This window comes from Labrus bergylta, chromosome 11 (genome assembly GCF_963930695.1).
Source record: "Labrus bergylta chromosome 11, fLabBer1.1, whole genome shotgun sequence".
Classification (NCBI taxonomy): Eukaryota; Metazoa; Chordata; class Actinopteri; order Labriformes; family Labridae; genus Labrus; species Labrus bergylta.
In genome coordinates this window covers 25,546,665-25,571,743 of record NC_089205.1, presented here as the reverse complement: position 1 = coordinate 25,571,743, position 25,079 = coordinate 25,546,665, and the positions used below count along the sequence as shown (strand labels likewise).

Sequence of the window (25,079 nt, the reverse complement as noted above, 5' to 3'; positions counted from 1 at the left end):
CTTTGACGTCTGAGCAGACGTTCCCCCTGTGGGCTGAAAGGCCTGTGAAATCAGCCGGAAGGGCACCAGAGAGCTCCGACAATGGGGAAGGGGTTGTTAGTTACATGCGCTTTGCAAAAGGTCTAGAGGTGGCCTTGTATGGTGCCGATACCCGGGGATCTGTTTCCAGTGTCCGAGGGCCGCTATTGAGTTTCGCCCCTGTGGTTAATCCCGCTGTTCAGGAACCTTGGGAAACAGCCGTACCTCCCCACCCTCCTGTCCCACCCCCTCGCAGATTCCCAGGAAAAACAAGACATTGCAGAACAATCTCCAATTAAGATGGGTCTTACATACTGTACCATTCAGTCCCCACTCTCTGTCCCCTCTGTCTCAATCTTTTTACCTCCCTCCCTCTCTCTCTCTCTCCCTCCTCACAGCTCTCTGTTTGTGTCCTCGGCCAACCAGCCTGGGGGCAGAATTAGCGCTGTCTCCCAGGTCCCGGCCCTGGCACTTTGGGAGGGTCGGGCTTTGGGTGAAGGGAGATATTGGGAGGAGGGAGGAGCGGGGGGGTGATGTGTGTCCTTGGTAAACAGGGCTTTGTGGGATGTGACTGTCTGATCCCCGAGGGCCTCTCCTTTCATTCCTCCTCTCGTCTGATCCCACAGCACGGCCGTGTCGTCAAGGGGCTGCGGCGTCGCCGGGGTTCTGGGACCCGCTTGGCCCCGCGGTCACCCCGCACCTCCCGGATTGCTTACGCTCTGTCCTCCTGCTGACACACACTCGGAGAGACATGGCGGTGTGTGAGAAGCGGACTGTCCTTGAAAAATGCACCCTCGTTCATCTTTGCACTCACACTTCCTTTTTAAATGATTTATGGAGGAGGCGTGCATTAACTCTCTGCAGCATGTCAGCTCAGACAAGCGTAGTCACTTTATTATCGATCGACTAAACCCTTGAATGTGATTCTGTCCTTACTTCTCATCGTAAAACAAAAAAGGACCCCTCTTTTTTTTTTCCCTCCCTCCTAATTCCCTGATTTGATTCCTAATCATGTCTGTCTTTCTTTCTCTTTCCCCTCGCGTCCTCTAGCTCCCTCCCTCCCCTCTCTCTCTCTAAGTCTGTCCCACTTTTAATAACTTCTCAGTCTTTAATCAGACAGAGTTAGACCATACCAGAGGCCCAGTGTTTCCACTCATTAGTTTCCTCTGTGGCCCCGGGGCTGCCTCAGTGGGCTCACCCAGACCAATAGAAGAAGCCCATAATGGTCCCCTAGAGTCTCTTCTCTCTCGGGAGGCTCTTCCCCAACTTTTTCTGGGTCGAGCTGAATGCAGTTAGGCTGAATCATCGTCAGCTTTGGCAGTGGTTGGATGCGCGCTCAGCCATTATCTGTACGTCTTTATCTTCCAGCCAAATAAAAGAGGGAGGAGAAAATAAATCTGAGCTTGGCAACTTTTCACCTCCCAGTGAATGTTTCACCTCTTTTTACCCTCCTCTCATTTTACTCTTCTCCCAGAGAGCTCCTCTTTCAAATTTTCCCTCCTATGCTTCTCCTCCATCGCCTCTCATCTTCTTGTTTTGGATTCTATCTCCCATCTCCTCTGTTCTGTTCTGTGTGTGTGTGAGTGTGTGTGTGTGTGTGTGTGTGTGTGTGTGCTTCTTTGTCTTATGTGTCTTTCTGTGTGTCCGTCGCTCTCTCTCTTTCTCTCTGAGGAATGTGTGTGCTGCAGATCCTCTGTCCATGGGATGTGGGGGCGAGTGCAGACAGGTTTGGGGTATAGCATGTGAATCAGCTTCAGTGCACAGGTCAGATTAGACCATCATACCAGAAAGAGCTCACTCTTTCTCTAACACACACCACTTGCTCTCGTGTTCTTAACATCTTTATCTCTCACTACGGACTTTGTCAGCTTCAGGCATTTGTTACACTTTCTCTCTCTCTCTCTGTCTTTTATTTAAAGATAAACCTTTGATTTATTAGACTTGTGGCGCTCTGGTTTTGAGTCATGATATCCAATCAGTGTTGGAGTTGCTTCATGATGTCTGCCGCTGACTTTCATTCAGCTGTGCAGTCTTGTGAAGCAAAGAGGCCTACCCCCCCCCCCCCCCCCCCCCGCCCCCGCCTCAGTCAGCAGCACCAGTTGTGACCTGTTCTTCCTCTGCCCTCCAGGTCTTTGATGCTCCGCCGCGTTGCTTTTGTCCCTGTTTACCCAATATGACAGGGATATGGGCCAGCCCCACATGCGGGCAGATGGGGCTTTAAGTAGTTCCTGCAGAGAGGAGGCCAAAAAAGAAGTGCAGGTGCTAACCCCCCCATCAGAACTCAAACCCCCTTTTCCCTTCCCTGAGGGCCGCCTGTCAGTGTGTTTATTTTCCTCTGTGTCATCACCAGGGATCCCTCTTGTCCTACCAGGGGATATATGGTGCTACTCCTGTGTCTGAGTTATGTTTCACTCCCAGGATGGATTCATACAAGTGCTGCCTTTACACAGGGAATCTGGATTCCTCTGGAAGGGATCTTGACAGACAAAATCCCCCAAAATATAAACAACAAAACAGAGCTGCAAAGATAAAGCAGGGACACACACTGTTTCAGAAGACCGCTTTTTTTTTTCTCTTACCTTCACACTTAATCCAGGTGTCAGTCAAAAATGTCCCAAACATACATAGGTCATCCCCCCACACACACCTGAAAACAGGAACTTTTCCACTTGAACTCACTGACACTAAGCTCATTTATTTTCATAAACTGTCCCCGTGTCTGTATATCAGCTTTCAACGGCAAAGTCTGTTTTTTTTTAAATTTTTACTCAGGATGTCTCTTCAATTTATAGCCGCTCATCCCGTATCGAGTTTGGCCATGCATCTCCAACGTAAGTGCAAAAGCAGAGAGTAACACAAGATCAGATTTGGGATAGGAAGAGGAAATCTGGAACATACTTTTTAGTCGTAAAGTCTGGAGTTTTAAGAAGGCGAGCAAGAGGAGTGAGGGAGTGGGCTTACTGTAGATCAACATATGACCAGAGGAGACGGACGACTCCCGAGTGATCAGACTCTCAGTTAACGTGGGACTTTCCCTTTCGTCAAAGGGGCCACTTCAGCTTTGTCTCGGTGTCTGCTGAGGAGGAAGCAGGACTTGTCCTTCCATGCATCCAGCGCTGCCAGCATCAGGACGTTCTCTCTGTGATGTGATGGGGGATACAAGATATCCCCGCAGTGTCTGTCTCCACTGAGGCAGCTTCATGGTGGCGGATGTCAGAGGAAAGCCAAACAGATAAGGAGCAGGAATGATGCCCCTGTGTTTCCTTGTTGTGGCAGATTGATGGGTGAGATAGGAAGCTGTGTGTGTGTTTACACAAGAGCACCCAGTCAGGGCTGTGGTGCCCGGCTGCTACGCCCACTCTGAGGAAGTGACTGGTTTAGAGGAGAAAGCAAAAAGAAAGGCGGATACAGAGACAAAGTTACACATTCAGCTCCAGTTTCTCACTCCATGCACCAATGTGCCTGCGCTCGGTTTATGCATTTGTATAGAGCCGTTGTTATTATTGTAATTATATATCATTATTCCGGCAGAAAGAGAAAAGATAGTTTCCACTGATGACATGGGGGCAGCGTGCAGGGCCTGTTGCAACTCGTGTGGGATGGAGAAACGCTAGCTTGCATGATGTGGGTTTGATCTGCCCGAATGAGCATACTCAACACACAAACTGGAGCCTGAAATGCAAAGTGTGCGCATGCATGATGTCGGATGTTACATCTGAGTGTGCAAATTACAAACGGTTGTTACAAATCATTTAGGATGAAAGTCTGAAATGTGAACTATTCAGAAAGTAGCCATGTTGTTGTGCAACACTTCTTCTAAGTGTGAAACTGTAAAGATGTGTGAGTGTGATTCGGGGGTTATGGTTGTCCAAATTTCCAAAACTTTTTTTAATATCACACGTTTTGGAAATGATACACTCTCCGTTATTTCAATGCTTGACCCTATTGAAAGCTTTAAAAAAAAAAAAACGTGTTAAATGGGGTGAAACCTGCAGTGTAGTTCAGGCAGACATCTCAAGCAACACTGATTTCTTTGATAAATGTCATTTTCACAATCACCTATCAACGTGTCCTTTCAATTTTGGGGGTCTATTTAAGCTGCAAGATTTCCACTCTTACTATCTGCTCTGTCATTGGCATTGCTGCTCTGAAACGTTCAGCTCCACCACCACCCCAGCATCCACCTGCAAGATATTAACTCATCACTCTTCAATTCTGCATGTAACATTATTCCGCATGGAGTGATGAGGTCGGAGCCTAGACGCCAAACACAAACAATGTTCTGCTTCTGCTGTAAACATTTCAAACATTTCAAACTTTACAAACGTGAGTTGTTCTGAAATGTCGACAGTGTTCAGGAGTTTGTCTGCATTTCTTTCGGAATATAAAAAGAAGAACTTACACAATATTGGGTGCCTGGGACTTGATGATATCAAACAGGTACATCTATTGTGTGAGTATCAAAGTAAAACAATCTGGTATTGTGACAAGCCTATTAGGGGTTGAAACAGAGCGAGCTGGAGGTGACCTCTGGGGGCTGGTCCAGGGCCACCAGACACCCGCTGGTTCAACCCTCTCTCTCTCTGCTCTTCCCGGACCTTTAACCCCAGGGTGAGAAGGGGGCGTGAGCCAGGAGCTGAGAGAGTTTATTATTTCCTGCCTCCGCTCTCCTCCTCCTCCTCTCAGGATGCCGACTTAAAGAGAGAAAGAGACAAAGACAGTTAGAATGAGAACACAATATCAAGTTTGTATCTCAGGAGTGTTCATCAGTAATGATGATAATCGTTTCCTGCAGCGGTAGAAATTGAGGCTCTGCACATTTTCTTACCTTGGAGGCTAAACAGATTGACCTGCTTCATTGTCGAGCAGATGGAACAATGTTCAGGTTGAAACATGAGGGTAAGAAACCTGTTCAGCTTCACTGATCCCCACCCAGACCTCACCCCTTTTTAATATGACCCACCCTTTCGGCCCCGGTCGGCCCTTCCGCTATAACGTCTGCAAGACACCGAAGCGCCGGTGTGAATATCACAGCTGGACTGCCCCTATTGTCCCTCCCGGCCGCAGCCTCGAACCGTGGTTACCAAACCAGGAACCCGGGATCAAAGCCTGCCGGATTACTCTTAGAGAAAAGGAGGAGGAGGAGGTGCCGCAGTCGGAGGGGTCGGGTTTGAAAAGGATGGAGGAATGCTCCTAATTACGTGCCCTCCAGTGTGTCTGGGATTGCACTTCAGGCTACAGTGAACCTGTGAGGAAGCAACACAGTGTGACAAGAGAGTGATATTAAGAGTGAGGGGACAGTCTCTCCACAGCCACTCCATTAGCGGGAGATCTCAGCAGCCCAGTGGGAGAGAGGAGCAAGGGGGGGGGAGAGGCTGGACATTCCTGCCTCCGTGGAGACCCTGGAGTGGGTGAGCAGAGAGGTCAGAGGAGAGGGGGAGATCAAGGAGTGTGTAAAGAGGATGTGTCGTGAAGATTAGAGGGATTGTCATACAGGATTCATTTGGGGACCTGATAGATTTTTTCCCACCTCTGAAATCCGCCTCCTGCTTTTTTTTTTTTTTTTGCCGTTTATTTCAGTCTCGCGTCATCATCTTCTGCTCATGCTGATGTTTGTCCATGCAGAGTCCTGTTCTCATGTGTTTTTTTCTTCTCTTCTCTCCTCTGTGTGTTACAGGTTTGACGACCAGTCCAGGGTGTGTGTGTCGGGCAACACGGCTGCTGGCAGGGGTCAAAGTGCACCATGGACAGTGGCCTAAGGGTCCTCCTGTCCACTGTGCTGTGTCTCAGCCAGTCCCTGCTCATCAGCTGCTCATGTAAGACGTTCTCCTCACCTCAGACTTAAAGAGATGTCAAAGTGATAGGAAACTGCAAACTGTTGTTATTCTATCATCAGTGGAAGTAAATAAAAGAAAAATCTTTTATAACAATGTGCTGAACAAAGTTATAACCTATATGATATGCAGCCCTGTAGATTGTAGTCTTCATGCATGCTTTCATCTGTTTCTATTAGCATCATGTCAGCTGTTTATTGCACATTGCCACTAGGTATTACTCATAATAGAACATTTGTATTTGTATGACAAAAACAACAGCTAACATACTCCTGTAGTTTGTTATCCTTGAGATTGCAGCTCATGTTTTTTTTTAAACACCTTCATTGAATTTTTGAGCCAAAAACAGAATATTTGATTTATAATTTGGGTTTACCAATAATCATTAAAGTCTTTATGTGATTTTTCACACTTAAATATAATAGAAAGTATATCCTCTGAAAATAACTCTGTGAGTCATGACTGTCTACAATGGGTGTAACACCCGAGTCCCACTGTCTGTGATGTTTTCAGAGTTTTCAGAGTCCTATCTTCAGTTTGTTTACATCGCCCGGACGGCCGGCTGACTCCTCCCCTCGTGTATAAAAGTTGTTTAATTGAGGGACTAGAGAAAAGAAGAATAACATACTGTACTCACTGCTTAACTGTGTTTCTAGATCACGCTCATTTCAGGTAAATTTACATGCAGTGTGAAGATACGAGCAGAATAAAGATCGCTAGCATTAGCATGCTAACACAACAATGCAGCGCGAGTTGTTTTGGTTTCATGCTGGTGCTCAAGGGCGACATCTGCTGGATCAAAACATCGCATACAAAGCCTTTAAAGAAGTAAACTGATTAAAATATTGAACCTGTGTTTTTCTATCTCTTGTCTCCTCACCAGCTCACTACCCTTCTTTCCTCTCTGAGCCGTCCTCTTTGGTTCAGAGTCAAGGCTCTGTCGCTCGTCTACGCTGCTCGGTGACTCCTTCATCGGCGGTCATTTCCTGGCGTTTTCAAGGTCTCCCCCTGGGCCGGGACACCCTGCCCGGTTTGGAGCTCGACCAGGGCTCTCTCACCATCTCCTCCCTGAAGCCCGGCCATGTCGGCGCGTATCAGTGTGTGGCGCGCTTCGACCGCCATGGACCTGCCGTCGCCAGCCGCCTCGCGCGCGTGGCTATAGCAGGTACGGATACAGAGAATTACTCCTCTGTGCATCCTTGAGCTCATTTCAAAGCCGAGGGTGGGGGGGGGAGGAAGTTGCCTTGAAAAAGAGGAAGGGCCATTTTGTGAGTGTTGAACACTTGAAGAATGGCCGTCCTCGGCTGCCTGCTGCCGAGTGGCTGACGGGAAGGAAGCAGTAGGAGTTTTTTAGTCGGGCACACGGCCAAATGCCTCTTGACCGGTATCCTTAATGAGCCTCGGGCCTTCCTGAGCAGTTTGTTATGTTCCTGCTGTGATGCTGCTCGCTGTTGGACAGTGCTCTGAAGGGGGGCGACCCTGATCTGGAACTGTATCAGGCATGAATTGAATCACTTACAGCAACAATAAACAAACCCAGTGATCCAACACAAACAGCTCAACTCGAGTAGCGCTGTTTGCCTTCATTCATGACTGTGATACTCAGCACATGTTGAACGGACCAGTATTCTGTGCAGAAAGTGGTTTCTGATGAATAAGATCTCTTGTTTCCCCTCTCTCTCTCTCTCTCTGCAGAAATATCAGAATATGAAGATGGCCGACGGCGGTCATTATCAGTGCAGGAAGGCAGCACAGTTCTTATAGAGTGTCCTCTACCGCACAGCGTTCCCCCAGCCCTGCCCCGACTGAGAGCACGAGGGGAGCGGATAGAAGTGTCAACAGGTCGGTTGTAAAACATTTGCAATCCTACTCATTACCGCTGCCCTATAATTGCAAATGAATCGTGACAGCATTATAAACAGTTTCACTACATGCTGTGAAAGTCCTCAGTGCTGTTACTGAACCGTCTGTTTCCTTCTCTTCTCAGATGACTTTTTAGTTCTTCCGTCTGGAAACCTCCAGATTATCTCCGTTTCAGCCCAGCATCAGGGCATGTACAAGTGTGGTGCATTCAACCCTGTTACCGGGGAAACCGTCATGAGGTCTCATGGTACTAAGCTGTCGGTGAAACGTAAGTCTGATGACATCTCATCCCGTTTTACGACTCAGCTTTGTTTTCTGTTATTGTCTTCTGACACGTTTTTTTTTTTGTTTTGTTTGTTTGTTTAGATTCAGACTCTACCTCCCAGGTGAGGATTATTTACCCTACTGCTCCTGTGAACGTGTCGGTGCAGCTGTCTCAGCCGCTGACGCTGGAGTGCGTCGTGTCTGGTAGTCCTGCAGCCAAGTGGTTTAAAAACGGTGAAGAGGTCACACCGGGACCTTCTCTCCAACTACAGCACAACAACCTGGCCTTTGCGACGCCGACGAGGAGTGATGAAGGAAGTTACACCTGTGCTGCTGAGACCGAGCAGGGGACTGTGACCAGCGCTAAATACACTGTGAATGTTCTTGGTAAGAGAATGAGATGCTGGTTGGGTTGTGACTGTGAGGATGTTTGCAGCTGGAGATGTTAAACCGATGGGGGGTTTTTCTCGCCTACAGAGCCGGTGTCGATCACAGAAGGCCTGACCGACCAGCTCGTCTCTCCTGGCTCCTCTGCTCGGTTCACCTGCCTGTCTAGAGGAAACCCCTCCCCGAACATCACCTGGCTGTTCAACGCCGAGCCCGTCGTCCCATCACGTCGCTTTCAGATGTCTGGATCCTCACTTGTTGTTACAGACGTGACGAAACAGGATGAGGGCGTGTTTCAGTGTCTCCTGGACAACGGCATCAGCTCGGCACAGTCATGTGGAGCGCTAACAACTCAGTCAGGTGTGTGTTAGTTATCTACTATTTTTTACTTCTTTAATTTGAAACTATATAAACCCAGCTTGAGTTAGTGATAATCACATCCCATGACTCACTCAGTTCTAAAAAAGTAAATAAAAAAATAAATGTGCAGAATAATTTGAAGCAAGAAGTGCTGAGTCATCTCGATTGTTGTTGAATGACTCATTCAAATTTTTGGCTTTTTTCTTGAGAAGATGAAAAAAATGATGATCTGAATTGTTGCAGATTGTTCTTCAGTTAAGTTATGAATCTGACTTTTTGCGAAAGTCCTCGTTCAGAACCCCTGAGGTGAGATAAAACCAGTGCTGCAATGCCACTGGGCACCAGTTTAGTGTCACAACGAACTTCACAAACCTGAGTGTGTACGCGCTCACTGCAGAGTTTCAGAGTTTACATAGAAGAGAGAGCAGTATGAGAAAGTGCCACATATGTTTGTAAAGGGTTAAGGTGTCCCACCAGGCAGGGTCTCTGTGTGCCTGCACATACAGTATCCGCAGGGAGTCCTTCTCCTTGAGTGTGAATGTGCGTTTTTTTTTTTTTTTTTTTGAGGGTCTGGTAGGAGAGGCTTAGCCAAGGCCGCCCTCCTCCTGAGCCTTGAACTGAGCCTGAGCGTGAGAGTGAGCTTTGTGCACGCCGTCGGGGATAAGCCCCCGGAACCCTGGAATGTAAGGAGTAGCCGTGGAGGGTTATGACGAGGACCAGACCACCCAGCTGTCAACATCATACACAACTGCCTTTTATTTATTAACACATCACGGCCCTCCGCCTCCTCCTCCTCCATTACTCCCCCCCCACGCCCCCCCCACCTCCTCAAAGCTTCCCCCTCTTCTGCTCCCCTAGCCGCTCTACGCCATGGCCCCATTCCTCAGCTCGGCCCGCTATCTGTACGATGATTAATACGGCTACACGAGGTACACAGGGAGTACAGATCAGACGAGTTCACTGCAAAACATTTGTTCCCCCTCTCACGGGAAGAAGAACAAGATTTAATATCTCTTGCTGCAGACTCGGTTGATATGTAGAAACAGAATTTGAAGCTGATAAGCGGGATATGCCAGCAGAGGTAAACACTCCGAGGTGGGTTTGTTGGGTGTGTTATTTTTTTTTTCTTCTTTCTGGACACACCACAGGAGCTTATCGCTTGCCCTTTTGCATTCAGAGTAAACAGTGTCATTGATGGGTGCTGTTATAATTCATCACAGAAGACTAATCTGAATTATCTCTTAGTTTTCTGTTTGGTACGGTTGCTCCCGTCACCGTGACAACCAGCTGCTTTCATCCTTTTAAGTGGGATGTACTCACAGGGGGACATGTGGTGTCCTTATTCTGTCATGCCATTGGCTGTTTCCACCCTGTCATTCTCAATCAACACACACACTGTGCTCCTCTGTTCTTAATTTTTTTTTATTTTTTTTTTAAACTGCTGCTGAACTCTGCCCAAACTCTCGTCCCTGCTGGTGATCCTTCATGATTCACCTTCACATTCACTCCCAGGTGTTTCTCTCTAATGGACTGACCTTTTTTCTGGGAAGGACCTGGCAGGAAAAATCTGTCCAGGTGTATCGGTGCTTACTCTGAAAAACATCCCTCCCCTCCTTCAGGATGGCGAGGAAGCTGTGGCCTTAATTGCCTCCTCTTGTGTCAGTGTGTTGGGGGAGGAGCCTCTGTGGTGAGGCTGTGTGAGTCAGAGTGGTTGAAGGGCAGCGGGGAGAGAACGAACAGGAGAGTGTGTATGACTGGATGTATCGCTGGGCTCTGATTCGCTCCGGTATTTTAATGGTTGGCGTATGGAATGTGTGGCAGCTGGCCGCAGTCCCAGGATCAGGTCTAGTGTTACCAACTCCGGGGCCTGTTTGTTTAAGTGAACCGGTGCCGCACACAAAACAGCACAAAACCTCAGGACTCAGGACCACGCAGAGGTCCTCTGTGGCAAACCTCAGAGCTCTAAACTCCTTAACTTTAGGTTTTAATATTGAATCACGGTGCTCTCTGACCTCAGTGGTGTGGCTCAGAATCGGGCGCGCTCTCTCTCTCTCCCTCGTATTGGCTGAGCTCAGTGTCCTCCAAACGTCTGTGAAAAAATTCCACCCGGGCTCTGCCAAGCTGGTGTCAGCCGTAATAAGGCTTCCAGCCTGCAGGATTTGCCCAGGTGGACCGTGTTGGCTCTGGCTCAGGTTTAATGAAATGAACAAACAAAGCTTGATTATGTAGTGCAGCAGAGGACCCAGCTTTTTTTCTTGTTATTTTATGTAGATTAAAAAAAGCTTGTTCCAAAAGTCAAACTTTCCAGCAGTGCTTGTCCCCTGTTGACATGCTGGGCCACCTCTGCACGCTGCATCACTGAGTTTCATTGTTGCCATTGCTTCAGCTTTTTATTAGTGGACTTTCTCCAGATGTCCATAACTCAGCACAACTTAATATTCACATTAAAAAAAATCTAAAAATCAAAACACACACATTCAAGCAGTTACCTCATGTTGGCAGTAAAGTTGGTTAATAAGACTCTTTATCCTGCAGTGAACTTTACGTCCAGATGCCAGATTTTAAACTTTGTAAACTTAGTAAAAATCAGAAATAACTATCATTACCTGTTTCAATACAAAGGAACAAAATTCAAGTCCTAGTCACCAAATACCGGGGGATTTCCTGTTTTTTATTACTATAAGTTGCTGCTCAACACCTGCACTCTGTCTAAATTAAACAAATATGTTGGCAACATTTCTGTATGGTGACATTGCCAACGTTTTTGTGCAATTCAGTCTTTTTTTTTTTGCTACGGTCTTCAAAATAACGGAAATTGGAGATTGATTTTTTTTTTTTAAAGCTGGAACAAAAAGGAAGTTTTCCACGGTTTTTATCTTTTGTAAGCTTCACTGCGGCGCTGCCATCCAACTTTCACTTCCATTCCCACTAAAATAACCTTTGATTATTCTTCCCCCTGACAGATCCACAGCCGAGCTCGTCTGCCTCGCCATCGCTGCACCCCATGCAGAGCGACGAGGGTCACGAGCGCTTCCTGACCGAGGAGGAGGGCGACGTGCACAGCCTGCCGGCGGAGCGGAGCAGTGACCGTCCGACTCCTGAGGCGCCCATCATCATCAGCCCACCCCAAACTCACAAACCTGATATTTACGACCTCGAGTGGAAGGCGGGACGGGATGGAGGGACGCCAATCAACGCTTACTTTGTCAAATACCGCAAGGTGAGGGAAAAATACAAGCAGCCTATTTTCACTTATTTTTTTTACTTTTGTCTTAGAAACAGATTTTTACAGAAAAACAAAACCTTTGCCTGAAGTGTTTTTCCTCAAACTAACTGAAAACCGGACGATATAATTTGCTCATTAAATACAGAAAGTAAATCTAGGACCTGTACTTGTGGAAAGCTTGGTCATTTTCCTGTGTTTGCTTAAGTAACGGGCTCTCTCTGACTATAAAGCTGCAGCGATACGAGTTAAGACTTTGCTGGCAGCTGGACTCTGTTTAGCTGGAGTCGGAAATTGTGACAGAAATCTCCCAGGGATTGTTTTCTGAGGCTGTTCTCTGTTGTTATTTATGCTCGGAGAGAGAGAGAGAGAGAGACCCACAGATGATTCTGTTTTTCTGACTGTCATATTTAGTCATGTGTTTGTATTTGTCTGTGTGTGTGGCCGTCTGTGTGTGTGTCTGTGTGTGTGTGTCAGGTTGATGAAATGGGAACTGTGGTCGGGAACTGGCACACAGTTCGTGTCCCTGGCAGTGAGAAGACGCTCCGGCTGTCAGAGCTGGAGTCCTCCAGTCTCTACGAGGTGCTGATGGTGGCTCGAAGCACAGCAGGCGAGGGACAGCCGGCCATGCTCACCTTCCGCACGGGCAAGGGTTAGTCCACCCTGTCTTTGTCTTACACATATTGTGGAAACAACAACAACAACCAGAGGAGCCCCTTTAATAACCGTGTGTGTGGGTCAGGCTGTTTGCTGTTTCCCACCGTATCCCTGAGAATATTTCACTCAGAGATGACAAAACTGAACCGTGTTTTTTCAACAAAGACGCCATAGAAAGAGGAAACTTTTCAGCTGGCTAAAACATCAACAATAAATGTCAGGTTTTCAATGTCAGACTCTTTGAGTTAAAGAGCATCTGGACTTGAAGTTCAGCAGACATTCAGGAAGAAATTGATCAGAGTAGAAACATGCATCAAAAGCTGTCTCATGAGAGCAGAAAAAATGCAAAACCCCCTTTACATTTCTGTTTCAGGAAGTAACAAATATCCCCCCCTCAAGTTGTAGTTTCATTTCTGTCTGTGCCTTCAGTACACATCCAGATACAGACATCATGTTTGTGACTTATGGAAGAGCACAAGTGTTTTTAAACTAAGCTAAGGTTGATAACTGTGTAGAAACATGTGAAAATGACCTAGATGATTAAATACCTACTCTGTTCACTCTTATACTGGATCCTTTTTAAAAGACCACCCCCCCCCCCCCCCATGCGGATCAGACCTGTGCCTCCTTTTACTGCATGTCATTCTCTGCTCTCTCTCTCTACCTGTTTCTGACTCGATCCACTGTCCTGTCTCTACAAATGAAGACATAGAAAGCCCCAAAAAAGTCCTTTAAAAAAAGACAACTTGTTGATTCACACTCTTAAGAATAATCACGTAAGGATCAGTATCACAATCATAGTGACAGACTCTGTTCAGAAAGTTTTTTTTTGTGTTTGTGAGAAAAATAAGAATACAAAGAATAGAAAATTACAAAATGCTAAAATGCCGTACCACAGCAGGCTGGGAAATGTTTTGCTGGTCAGAAATATGTACCATACTGTCCAAACCCACAGATGTGATTATATATCCCAGGAGTGGTTCTTTGAGAAAATACCAACCAGTCCAAAGCCGGGGTCTTTAGTCCAGATGTGACAAACTCTGTGAAGAAATACTTCACTAATTCTCATTTTGTATTTCTCACTTTACTGTTCAAGAATCTCATCTAAAAAAAACAAAAAACAATCTTTTGAGAATGCTTTTTTTAAAAGCTCTACCACAGAACTTGACTGTATAAATATAATTCTTGGTAGAATTGTTTGGAAGTGTTTAATCGAACACATATTCACATTCACACAATCATCCAGGCAACAACACAGCTAAGTGTAACTGCAGCGTTGTCAAGTGGAAATCTGAAACCCACCCTGATAAAGCCTGAACCAGCTCAGGAAGCCAGGAGGAAATTTTAGATTTCAGAGCCAACATCCGGAGCTGTTCCATGTGCGTTTGCTGGAACTGATAGCCCTGGAGACCTTTTGGACCTTGTGTTTTTTTTTTTTTGTTGTTTTCTTATTCCCAGCTTTTCCTTTTTCCGCCCTCAGAGAAGAGCACCACCTCCAACAAGAACCCGTCCAAGCCTCCCGTCATCTCCATGGCACCCAAAGCCCCGGAGGACAAAACCCCCAACACACACTTTGGTGTGGTCATACACGACAGAGGTAGGTGCCGACACAAGCGTCTTCTTGTCTTTGCAGAGTGTTTGGACCCTGCCGCAGCTGCTGGACTGTGTGCAAGACGATGATTGTGGGATGTTTCCGAGGAGATAATGTTGCTTTCTGTCGTGAAGATATTTACTGTGGAGTTCATGACCGGACTGTGCTGAATAGTTCTCAGAGCTTTCACTGTTTTGATGTGGTCTGCTTTGCCTCTCTCTCTGCCTCGGAGTGCAAAGCAGTGAGACGATAGTTGACACCCTGTAATGACTCTGTGGATGAGAGATGCTGTAAGCAGAACACACTTTACATGTGTGTATGTGTGTGTGCGTCTGTGCGTGTGTGCGCATGTTTTACTCCCATTACGAGCAGGCCAACTTTACAGAAACCACATTGGTCTTTCCACTAACCCCCTCTCTCTCTCTCTCTCTCTCTCTCTCTCTCTCTCTCTCTCTTACTCTCTCCTGCCCTCTCTAACTCTGTGGCTAAGAGCCCAGGCAGTAAGTACACATTACTCACGGCATGCCGCTTCACTCTGATGTGTTTTCTTCTTCTTTTTTTTTCCTGTCTGTTGACGTCTACTATCCGTACATGATTTAGGATGCACTGATGAACTTAACCAGCTCTGTGTGTATGTGTGTGTGTGTGTGTGTGTGTGTGTGTGTGTATGTTTTAATTGAATTCACAGTCATGTTTACGCGACTTAAGTTTATTCTGTGTTTTGTTTCAGTACCCGAGGCTCCCGATCGCCCGACCATCTCCATGGCGACTGAAAGTTCGGTGTATGTCACCTGGATTCCCAGAGCCAACGGCGGCTCTCCGATCACAGCTTTCCGCGTGGAGTACAAACGCGGGCGTAGCGCCGAGTGGGTCGTGGCTGCGGATAATATCTCACCTCTCAAACTGTCTGTGGAAGTCCGCAACCTAGAGCCTGGTGAGACTTCAAAAATCTGACAAGCATGACATGAAGCGTCTGACCGGATACTTATTATTTATATATTGATGGACAGCTTTCTGAGTTTCTAAAGCATGCAGTCATGTTTATGGTGTAGTGAGAAACGCATGTTTTGATGTTTCTCTGACACAGTTCAAGTCAAAATGTATAGAATAATACTCAAATATACATTTAGATTTCAGTCCTTTTTAAGCTGGATGTGATGAGGTATGGTTAGAAACAGACATCAGGCTGTCTTTAATAAACTCGACTCGGGTACTCTGCTGCATGTGTAACATTGTGTTTCATTCTCAGGCTCCAGCTACAGGTTCCGCGTGATGGCAGTGAACATGTACGGCGAGAGTCCTCACAGCATCACCTCCAAGCTGTACCAGGTCCCTCAGGCCAGCCCGCGCATCGCAGACCGGCCCGTGGTGGGACCTCACATCTCATCCACAGACGCCATCAGTGACACTCAGATCATGCTGCGCTGGACTGTGAGTACTGTGAGGACCAATTTTTTTTTATTTTACACCATTCCTTTTCAGTTGTTTTTACATCACGTTTGACTCAACAAGTGAATTATTCTGTTCTTGAATAAAAGCAGCGTCTTTAAAAAAAAGAAGGACAAAACATCCAGAGCAGTCAAATGAATACAGACTTTGAGAGCATGAGAAGAAATGGGCACACCTTTAACTGGCTGTGTTCAGCTCCGACTGACTGTGTTTGTAGTTCTTGTTTGCACACAGATTTCCTTTATGACGAGGGATTATTAAAGACGCTCTGGCTGCACGTACATCTATGTTCACCTGCAGATATACTTCTCTGTGGAAAACAAAATAATGGATGACTTTTGGCCTGCTGACGACTGTCTTTGATGTTTTTGTTGTTTTGTTCTGGGCTTTCTAAAGGTCAGAACTCTGGCTTGAACTGGTTTTGAAATCAAAACCTCCTGGTCTAGTGTTTTCTGATTTTTGAGCCGGACTCAAATCCAAGTCTTAAACGTCCAAGTTAACAACCAGCAGGAGAAGAAGTGCCTGCATGAAATGGAAATAACTATAAAAAAACAGTTAATGCTATTAAGAAGAGTACTTGACTTTATAAGCTGTTACTTCTTGCCACCAGCGTACGGCCATCCAGTGACACAATAACTTGAGTGATCCAGAGTCTCTGTCCAGCTGGCTCACCTGTGTTTAAAGCTGCTGGTGGCTCTCTGAGAACCAATCAGACCTGTGCTGATTAGAGCTCTACTTGCACAGCGATTAAGAGGCTCTGTCCGTCTGCAGTTTGATTCAGCTCTCTTCAAAGCTGTTTGTCCTCCTCACTGCAGTTTGGGCTGCAGATGGATGCAGATAGTTCCCCACATTTACTTAACCTCAGACACTCTCATTACTTCCTCTACTTCAGACGGACAGCGCAATCACAGTCCTGCTCTCAGTCCATCTGCTGATAACAACCCGGGCCATTAGTTGCTGGAAAATTTCCCCTCTTTGTATAATAATTGCTCTCCAGATTGCAGTGGTCTAATGTAATCTTTTTTTTTTCCATCCCCATGCAGTACAGTCCCTCGAGTAACAACAACACCCCGATCCAAGGCTTCTACATCTACTACCGGCCCACAGACAGCGACAACGACAGCGACTACAAAAGAGACGTGGTGGAAGGTGGGTGGAAATAAGATTATGAATGTTTGTGTGTCTGTTTCCACTGCAGATTGAGTGTGGAGCTGGTGCAGATTGTTTGTCGACAGTTCGCTCACTCTGCAGATAAACTGGGAGTTTGGAGGGTAATGGATACCGAGCGTCCAGAGTGTGCTTTTTGTGAAGAGGGGGGCATGTGTTGTGTTGTGATTTATAGAGAGTGCTGTCCCTGGGCAGCGGTGCTCTCTGAAATCTGTTTTTAATAAATGGTTGCCAGAGCTGAAATATGAGCCGGAACAGAGGAGAGGGGCTCAGGTTGCTGGGAGGAATGCTAACAGTGGAGCCTGGTAGAGGAAGGGGAGGAGGGTCTTTCCTCCGCCCAGCTCTTTAACATGTGGACGTCTAGTTTTCCACAAAGTCCTCCTCGCCGTCAGGGACAAATGTCTGCAGACCAGGCTACAAGTGAGCACTGATTTGGTACGGATCAAAAGATTTAGGGTTAAAAAGCGTTCAATGGAAAATGATACATATGACTTTTTCGGTCAATCAATCAATCAATCTTTATCTGTAAACTACCAATTCATAACAAATTTTATCTCAAGATATTTGTTATGAATAGGCACTTCACATGACAAGAAAATAACTGCCCCTAAGAGGCAGAACCAGACTCATGATGAACAGACATTAGTGAGACAAACAAAGACAGAAACAAGAACAATGATTAACACATATCTATAAATACAAAACCAGTAAGAAGAGTAAGAGTGTGTGTGTTATTAGCAGGAACAGCAAAGTAGGATAATCAACTGATCGCTCTGATATTCACATGAACAACGAGGACTCATAATAGTGAATATGCCAGTTTGACTCTTTCAGCTGTAAGATTCATATTGACAATATTAGTATAGACAACGAACAATTATATTAATAATAAACATATGATAATAGACATTCAGTGTTTGTATCTGATAAAGACATCGAGATAGTTTTTAACCAATCAAGTGTCAGAACTACTCAGTGAAATTTTATAATTAACATCATCATACATGTGCACAAGAAAAGGCTGATTTTCTTCAGAAATTTACGATGAAATAAGATTTAGAAAAAATCAGATTTTTCCTTGAAATCACTAAATATGTCCTAACTCTATTTTAAAAAATATTGTTACATGATAAAATGTAAACATTTTAAGTGAAAAAAACATTTATTTTTCAAACTTACTTTAAGTAAATGTTAAATATTCTTCAAGACAATTGTTTTAATTCCTACATTAAAAAAACATTTTATCTCTTCACAGATAAGAGACAGCTTGAATCTTTTAAACTACTCAATTAAAAAAACATGTATCTGGTACTTTGTTCCTCTGGTCAGGCTGCTCACTATGTGTGCTAAGGTTCAGTACTCTGCTCTGCTGCCTGCTGACACGTTCCCTCCAGATTATCCTCTTTGGTCTCGTTTCAAACTGCATGTCTGAAATCTCTGATTAAGCACAAACTCATATTTACTGTGTTTAAAACTTGATTCTCATTTACAGCACTGAGCAGAATTAGCCTTTTATATTATTAGTTCTTAAAATAAATGAAACAACCTCTGGGCTGGTAGCACATGTGCACTGATTTATTGTACTTCATATCGAACAAAACACAAGAACAACAACAGCTTCTTTCTGCCTCATTTGTTGGAAATGTAGCATTTCTGTGTCAGAGATTGTTGTTTCATCTGTGATTTCAGAGCACGTAGTGGTGTGATTGTGTGCTGCAGTGGTGTGTGTGTGTGTTTGTGAGAATATTGGAGGCGAGCCAGGACAAACATGAAGCTGCCATATATGGAGTTGGTCTAGAGTAAAGCAACTGTCTGGGCCCTCTTGGGACTGACAGAGTAAGAGAGAAGTGTGTGTGTGTTTGGGGGGGGGGGGGGGGGGGGGGGGGGGAGTGGGGGTGTGAATGAGAGAGAGCATAAAAAAACATGACCTCCATGAAAGTGTGAGACATAAAGAGCTGATGGAAAGGATGCACGATCTGATCATGACTTTACACAGTTTGTGAGTCAACAGTCCAGGAAGTGATTTCTCACCTTTGCCTCCCTTTTTCTCCTCCCCCCTCCTCTCCCCCGCTCCCTCCGCCTCCTCAGGTGTAAAACACTGGCACATGATTGGCCACCTCCAGCCTGAGACCTCTTACGATATCAAGATGCAGTGCTTTAATGGCGGGGGAGAGAGCGACTACAGCAACGTCATGATCTGTGAGACCAGAGGTAAGAAACACACGAGGAATGACTCACACTTCTTCCATCTTCTCTGAAGTCGGGGCATGTTCCTGCAAAGGCTGTAACTTTAATAACGGGTATGATGGCCATAATTACACAACATAAATGCACACAGGTTTTACGAGACCAACAACAATGGTCTGCATTTTATAGTTCGGTACTGTGTTATTTTTTTTCTCTCTTGTTGCTGGAGGGTAAAAAAAATAAATAAAAAAAGCTGACGTCCCCTCCTCCTCCTCTTCTTCTCTCTCTGTGCTGCAGCACGTCAGTCCCCGGGGTCGCCCAGCCAGCACCCCATCACCCCACCGGGCCCCCACCCACAGGAGCCACCCAGCCCACCGGGAGGCCTGCTGTACCTGATTGTCGGCTGCGTTCTGGGAGTGATGGTGCTCATCCTGCTGGCTTTTATCGCCATGTGCCTGTGGAGGAATCGGCAACAGAACAACATGCTGAGTGAGTACAAAAAGACATGAACACAAAGCTAGCATCAAAGAAGCACTCTGACATTTTTGGATGACAAAGAGAGTTCTGTAATCCATTCTTTCAAAATGAGTTTGCAACACTCAAACACACTAAAAGAAGTCAACACGTTTCAGTTGTTTCCTACTTAAAGACGGCTCATGCAGCGTGCTCAAACCGTGCTCAGTGCTTTTCATTGATCCCACAGAGCTTGCAAAAGTGTTTGCCATTGTTGGATGGACTCTTTAACAGTCCTGTTGGATCTGTAAACATTTGGGGCTTTGCGGCTTAAAGATTTAGGCACAAAGTTCGAGTTGTGTCACAGGTGCTCACTTTATATGTGAAAGTTAAGTTCCATAACATCCAAGGAAGTAATACATGATGATATTTGATATTTTAGACTAGTGGAAAAGGTCTGTTTCAGTAACCTGGTTTGGCAAATATATTCACAGTTTTAGTTCACTTAATAGGTAGGTAATTGGGCAACTAGCAACAGTCAAATTAGCTTCCCTCTGTTCTTTCATTCTGAGCTGTGGATGCATTATTTCCTGTAAAGAAGTTGTTGGTTAAATAATAACAGAGCTGATAATGAATCACTAGTTTGTCCTGATGGATTTCTCCTTAAATAAAACTCACTCTGACGGTCAGACTCGTTATCTAACCCCCCCGCCCCTCCCCCTCCTGTAGAGTATGACCCTCCTGGCTACCTGTACCAGCAAGCGGAGATGAACGGCCACGTTCTGGAGTACACCACGCTGCCCGGCTCCAGCCGCATCAACGGAGGCGTCCACGGGGGCTACGGGCACAGCGGTCCCATGTTACCCCAAGGGTGCCATCACCTCCACCACAAACTCCCCAACGGTTTGGCTCTGCTCAACGGCTCAGGCAGCCTCTTCTCACCGGGCCACCCACACGGCCACGACGGCACCCTGCCTCACAGCACGCGGGACTGCGAGCACTCGCACCCGCACCATCACCATAATGTGAGTGAGAGATGTCACCGTGATTTACAGATATGAATGAGCAGAGGTGATGTTTGTAGATCAGCAGGTTCACTTTCAGTTTGTGTTTTCTAAATGTTGTTTCCTGTTTTCAGGGTGGAGGCATGTACACGGCGCTCCCACAGACAGAGTCGTCTGATTGTATGAGCTGTCAGAACCTCTGCAACAATAACAGGTAAGACAGAAGTCATTAAGGATTGTGTTCATGGAGATATTTTACATGACCTTAAAAATATGGAAGATTTATTTTAATCTAATAATGAAAGACAGATTGTTGATGAACCAAAGACAGGACATTGATCTTCACTCCCTGTCCAAAGCGATTGTTCTGCTGAATCTGAGTTGCCTTTTTTTGTAAGAGCACCTCATTGAAACAACAAAGATACGTGTATTAACTTGTAAAATGTTTTAAAGTGCATTCTTAGTGAAACTTTTTTATTAAATGGGTGCTGAAATATCCCAGAAAGCTGAAACAGAAGTGCCTAGCATTTCATAATATTAAGCAGAGTGAATGTACACACACACACACACACACACACACATATGGACACACACTCGTTCCCCCTCCTGCTTGTCCTGTTTATGTACTTAAGGGTCCCCAGCATCACAGTTTACCCAGTGTGCACCCAGCCAGCAGACCTAATGAGCCCTGTGTTTATTTACCTCCGGCTTGCTGGGAAAAGAGGGGGGTGTGGTCACCGTCCAATCATGAACTAGATAGAAGGGAAGCCGAGTTCAGGAGAAACGTAGTGAAGCACGCAGCGGGCAACTGTCTGAGTTGCGGGAAAACTTCACCGAAGAGTAAAAACCACAACGTGTCACAGTTGTTTAAAGGCAGTTAGACTGGAGCTTTCATCTCCCAGTTCAACTGTTGAAAATGTTTTTTTGTTTTTTTTTTACAGCTGTGTGAGCGAGCTCCAGTTGTGTTAGAGCTGTCATTGTTTTACACTCTGTGAGGAGTATTAACACAAGGGGTTTCTGTGTCTGGTAGAAAAGCCACAAGTATCTGCAGAGAGGAAGAGACGTCAGTGTCAGTGGGTGAGCATCCTTCTAAACAACTTTGTCCCTCTTTTCTCCCCGTCTCCACGTGTCTCCGAGCAGATGTTACAACAAGGCCAATGGCACGTTCTCCAGCGGCACTCTGCCTTTAATGCACCGCGTGGCGCCGTGCCAGCAGGACGGGCTGGAGATGGTTCCTCTGGGACAGGTCTCGTCGCCGTGCCACGGCCCCGACGGTCAGATGCACTGTAGTGAGCAGGGGGCAGACGCAGGGTGCCATCCAGACGAGCACAGGGAGTCCTCGCCCTCGCAGCATTCCTGCTGTCTGGTCGGAAACAATGAAAACTGTCCAGCAGACAACACTGGTGAGACACATTTCTGTACCAAATACCAGAAAAGATATTTCCCTTTCCTGGTGTTTTGTCATTTCAGAGTCATATGAAGGAATAGATTCTGTATTCATTGAGATAGATAGATGGGTGGATGGTCATGTTTAATGTAGGAACAGTGTAAAATATCAAAGCTACTTTCAGATTGACCAATAGGCTTACAGTATCCACTATGAGTTTACTTCTTATCAGTTTCATGGCTCATTATATCTTTAAACTTCGACAGCTACAGGAAGGGTACTTTCTGGTTCTTCTCCAGATTATTAGAAGAAGTCCACTTTTATATCTGTTTAAAGAAAGATGAAAATACAGTAACACAAATTGATGTTTAGCAAACAGTTTTCAACTTTGGACCGAACCAGGTAAACCGTTTCCTGCCTTGTTGCTACTCTATGCTAAAGCTCCATATTCAGTGTACAGAGTGGTATCAATCTTTGTTTCTAACACTTGGAAAAGAAAGCAAACCTGTTTATTGAATTACATTTAAGTATGAAATATGAATAGTCTCTATCCCCATGGTTAGTCAGTTCTTCTTCTTCAGGCTTTTCTTGTATGTTTGTATATCATTACCCATCATATTATTGTATGCAGGCAGACAAACTCTGCAGAGTCACCGCAAATTACATTGTGGGCCTCTGCAGAAAATGTCCCTGTCTTTCTTAATATGAAGCCTAAACCAAACTCTCTCTCTCTCTTTCTCTGCGTGTGTGCAGCCGAGGAGGAGCTGGAGTGCGTGGACATGGAGGGGCCTGTGGTGTGCTGGGAGAGTCTCGGCCTGCCAGACTTGGACTGTGACGAAAAGCCCGGGTGGATCTCCAGCAGCAGCCTGGCAGGAGAGTTGATCCAGCCCGGCCCACAGGAGGTCTGAACGCAGCCCACACACGCTCACTCTCTCCTGCAGCGAGGAGATTGGTGCAAATTGGACTGGACAAAAAGAAAAGTGGAGATATCACAAGCGACGGGAAAGTCAGAGACACTGCATGTCACGGTGACAAGAACACAAAATGTGGACGGACTGAGCCGAGATGAGCAACGTGGGGAAAAAGAAAAAAAGAGAGCGAAGCCAGATGGAGAGACGCAAAGACAGACACTACATCCCGCTGGGGGAAAGACTCTCATGAAAGATGAAAAACTCTCTAGATGACTTATTTATTTTTTGTAGTAGTAAAATATTATTTCATATGAATGTATCTGTTTTAAAGGAAAAAAGTTTGTCTTTTATATTATTTATGCCTTTTGGATGAGAAATACTTTTTATTTTTGGTTGTTTTTGTCCCTTTTGTGTTCCACCCCAGTGTGGAGATTAGCATTTGTCTGTGTAAAGTTTTGTAATAATATAAAGAGAAGATATGGAAGAGTAAACAACAAACTATTTTCGATGTCTTTCCTCGACTCCTCCGTGTGCAGCGCCCAGTGAATGATTGCCACAGTGAATTTTCCCGGCCCGGGTCCAAACCCATCGATATTTCTGGCAGGCCTTTGATGCGGTCTGTGATGGGCTGTTCCACTGCAGTGACCCCTGAACGGGGTGAACACTCCCTTCACTGTTCAGATTAAGGCTGCTGAGCTTTGCTTCAGTGAATACTTGATAGCTCATCACTTTAGGTAAAACGCACTGTCGCTTTGGGAGCACCGTTGACCTACTCGCCCTAATCTGAAAGAGAAGACGAGTAGTTACATTCAAACTGTTTTTTTAATGGAAGCATGCTGAAACTACACTGCTGCTATTAAAAATTGTATTATATTTTACCAGGTGAAATTTGGGTGTCAGGTGCTAAAAAACTCTGCAAATTGTGCAGGAAAAAAATCAAACCGAGTCGAAGATTAGAGCAAAAACTCCATCTAGAGAAAACATATTCTTCTCTCTTCATATAAAGCAGATAGCACCCTTTGATGCCACTGGCAGATGAATAGGCATGGGTGTCAAGATGTGAGGATTGTCATATTTTTTGGGGAAGGTTTTCAACACGGCCCAACATTTCCAACAACTTGTTTGTCAAGTCTGAAGGAAGAAATCTGTGAAACTAAAACTTTAATATATAGTGGCAAAGATGTATTTTTGTAATCTGGGTGAGCTAACTCACAAAACCGGGGAAAGTTGTTAAAACAGGGCCATCTGTCTCAGTTTAATGACATTACAATCCAGGATTTCTGGGAACGGCGGGTTGAGTTGCCATCTGGTTTCAAGCACAAATTCAAGTTATGTTAGAAATAGAAGTGGAAGTAAGTCTGTGTGTGTGTGTGTGTGATGCTCCTGATGTGTGAGAATACTGCAGATAACTCATTCATAAAAACGATGTAATACACGCCTCTCGGGGTTTCAGCCAAACCCATTTTTCGGAAAGGCTTAAAAACCCTCTAGTCGGTTTTAAAATAATCTCTGTGCTGTGCGGGCTGATTGGAGTTGATGGGATTGCAGGCGGGCGGATGACAGGGCTGGCTGAGCTTCACTGAGGATGACTGTGGTGCAGGCTTTTCCATGCTTGGTGCCTGTCTGCCTGTGCTTGTGCCAGAGTCGGCTGCCAGTCCTCAGGCCCCGGCTCGCCTGGCATCCCTCCTCCCACTGATGCTAAACGGGATATTCCTGGCACCCGGATTTACTCGCCTGCTGCTGAGGCGTGGCACGGCCTCTTCCGGCTGGTATTTTTAGTGTTGAGACGGGCGGCATTTTGTTCAGTTGACTTGACTTCAACTCTCAAGAACTGTCTGCCTAAGATTTCAAGCACTCGAACCCTCAGAGGTTTTTGCTTCAATTCTTTGTTCCCTGTTGCAAATCCCAAACGAATAGTAAGCCTTTGAGCATTCTCTCCACAGTCTTATAAATCCCCTCTCATCTTTTCCACCCAGTAGCTCATTTTAGAGTCCATTATGATCCCCCCTCTCTGCCATGAGGACGAAAGAGGGAGCGAAACAATGGGTAGGAAATGAAGCTGGAAACGAAAGAGAAAATGGTCTGAGGGAGGGAGAGGGGATGCTGACAGACGCTGGCTCGGCCGATGAGGAGAAAGATAAGAGCAGGGTTGTCTCTAAATGAGCTGCTTCTCCATCTCCCACGTCTATCAGTCGGCACCCTGCCTCAGCCCTGCCCTGCACCCTCTACCCACACAGCTACACCCCTTCATTAAGGAGCCCATGGGAACAAGAACGCTCATTGTCCGCCTTGGAATTTCTGCCCCCTTGCTGCAGAGCCGACCT

The 25,079-nt window shown here is 45.8% G+C and overlaps 1 protein-coding gene across 3 annotated transcripts in view; it reads left to right on the top strand.

Moving 5' to 3' along the window:
- The window catches only part of cdon (cell adhesion associated, oncogene regulated), a 31,402-nt gene extending 8,135 nt beyond the window's left edge, over positions 1-23,267 (top strand). Inside the window, exons 1-19 of one of the 3 annotated variants that reach the window (XM_065960331.1) lie at positions 637-775; positions 5,696-5,834; positions 6,736-7,017; positions 7,548-7,694; positions 7,840-7,983; positions 8,082-8,366; positions 8,457-8,726; positions 11,690-11,946; positions 12,427-12,601; positions 14,087-14,203; positions 14,928-15,131; positions 15,447-15,637; positions 16,690-16,795; positions 18,902-19,024; positions 19,298-19,489; positions 20,183-20,478; positions 20,592-20,671; positions 21,598-21,860; positions 22,598-23,267. In XM_065960331.1, coding sequence (XP_065816403.1) covers positions 5,762-5,834; positions 6,736-7,017; positions 7,548-7,694; positions 7,840-7,983; positions 8,082-8,366; positions 8,457-8,726; positions 11,690-11,946; positions 12,427-12,601; positions 14,087-14,203; positions 14,928-15,131; positions 15,447-15,637; positions 16,690-16,795; positions 18,902-19,024; positions 19,298-19,489; positions 20,183-20,478; positions 20,592-20,671; positions 21,598-21,860; positions 22,598-22,752 — 3,360 coding nt within the window. In that variant the 5' untranslated portion in view covers positions 637-775; positions 5,696-5,761 and the 3' untranslated portion in view covers positions 22,753-23,267. Of the gene's footprint in view, positions 1-636; positions 776-5,695; positions 5,835-6,735; positions 7,018-7,547; positions 7,695-7,839; positions 7,984-8,081; positions 8,367-8,456; positions 8,727-11,689; positions 11,947-12,426; positions 12,602-14,086; positions 14,204-14,927; positions 15,132-15,446; positions 15,638-16,689; positions 16,796-18,901; positions 19,025-19,297; positions 19,490-20,182; positions 20,479-20,591; positions 20,672-21,597; positions 21,861-22,597 lie in introns of those variants that run through there. The other 2 variants (XM_020649233.3, XM_065960330.1) reach the window with 2 other exon arrangements.
- Positions 23,268-25,079: the final 1,812 nt, after the last annotated feature.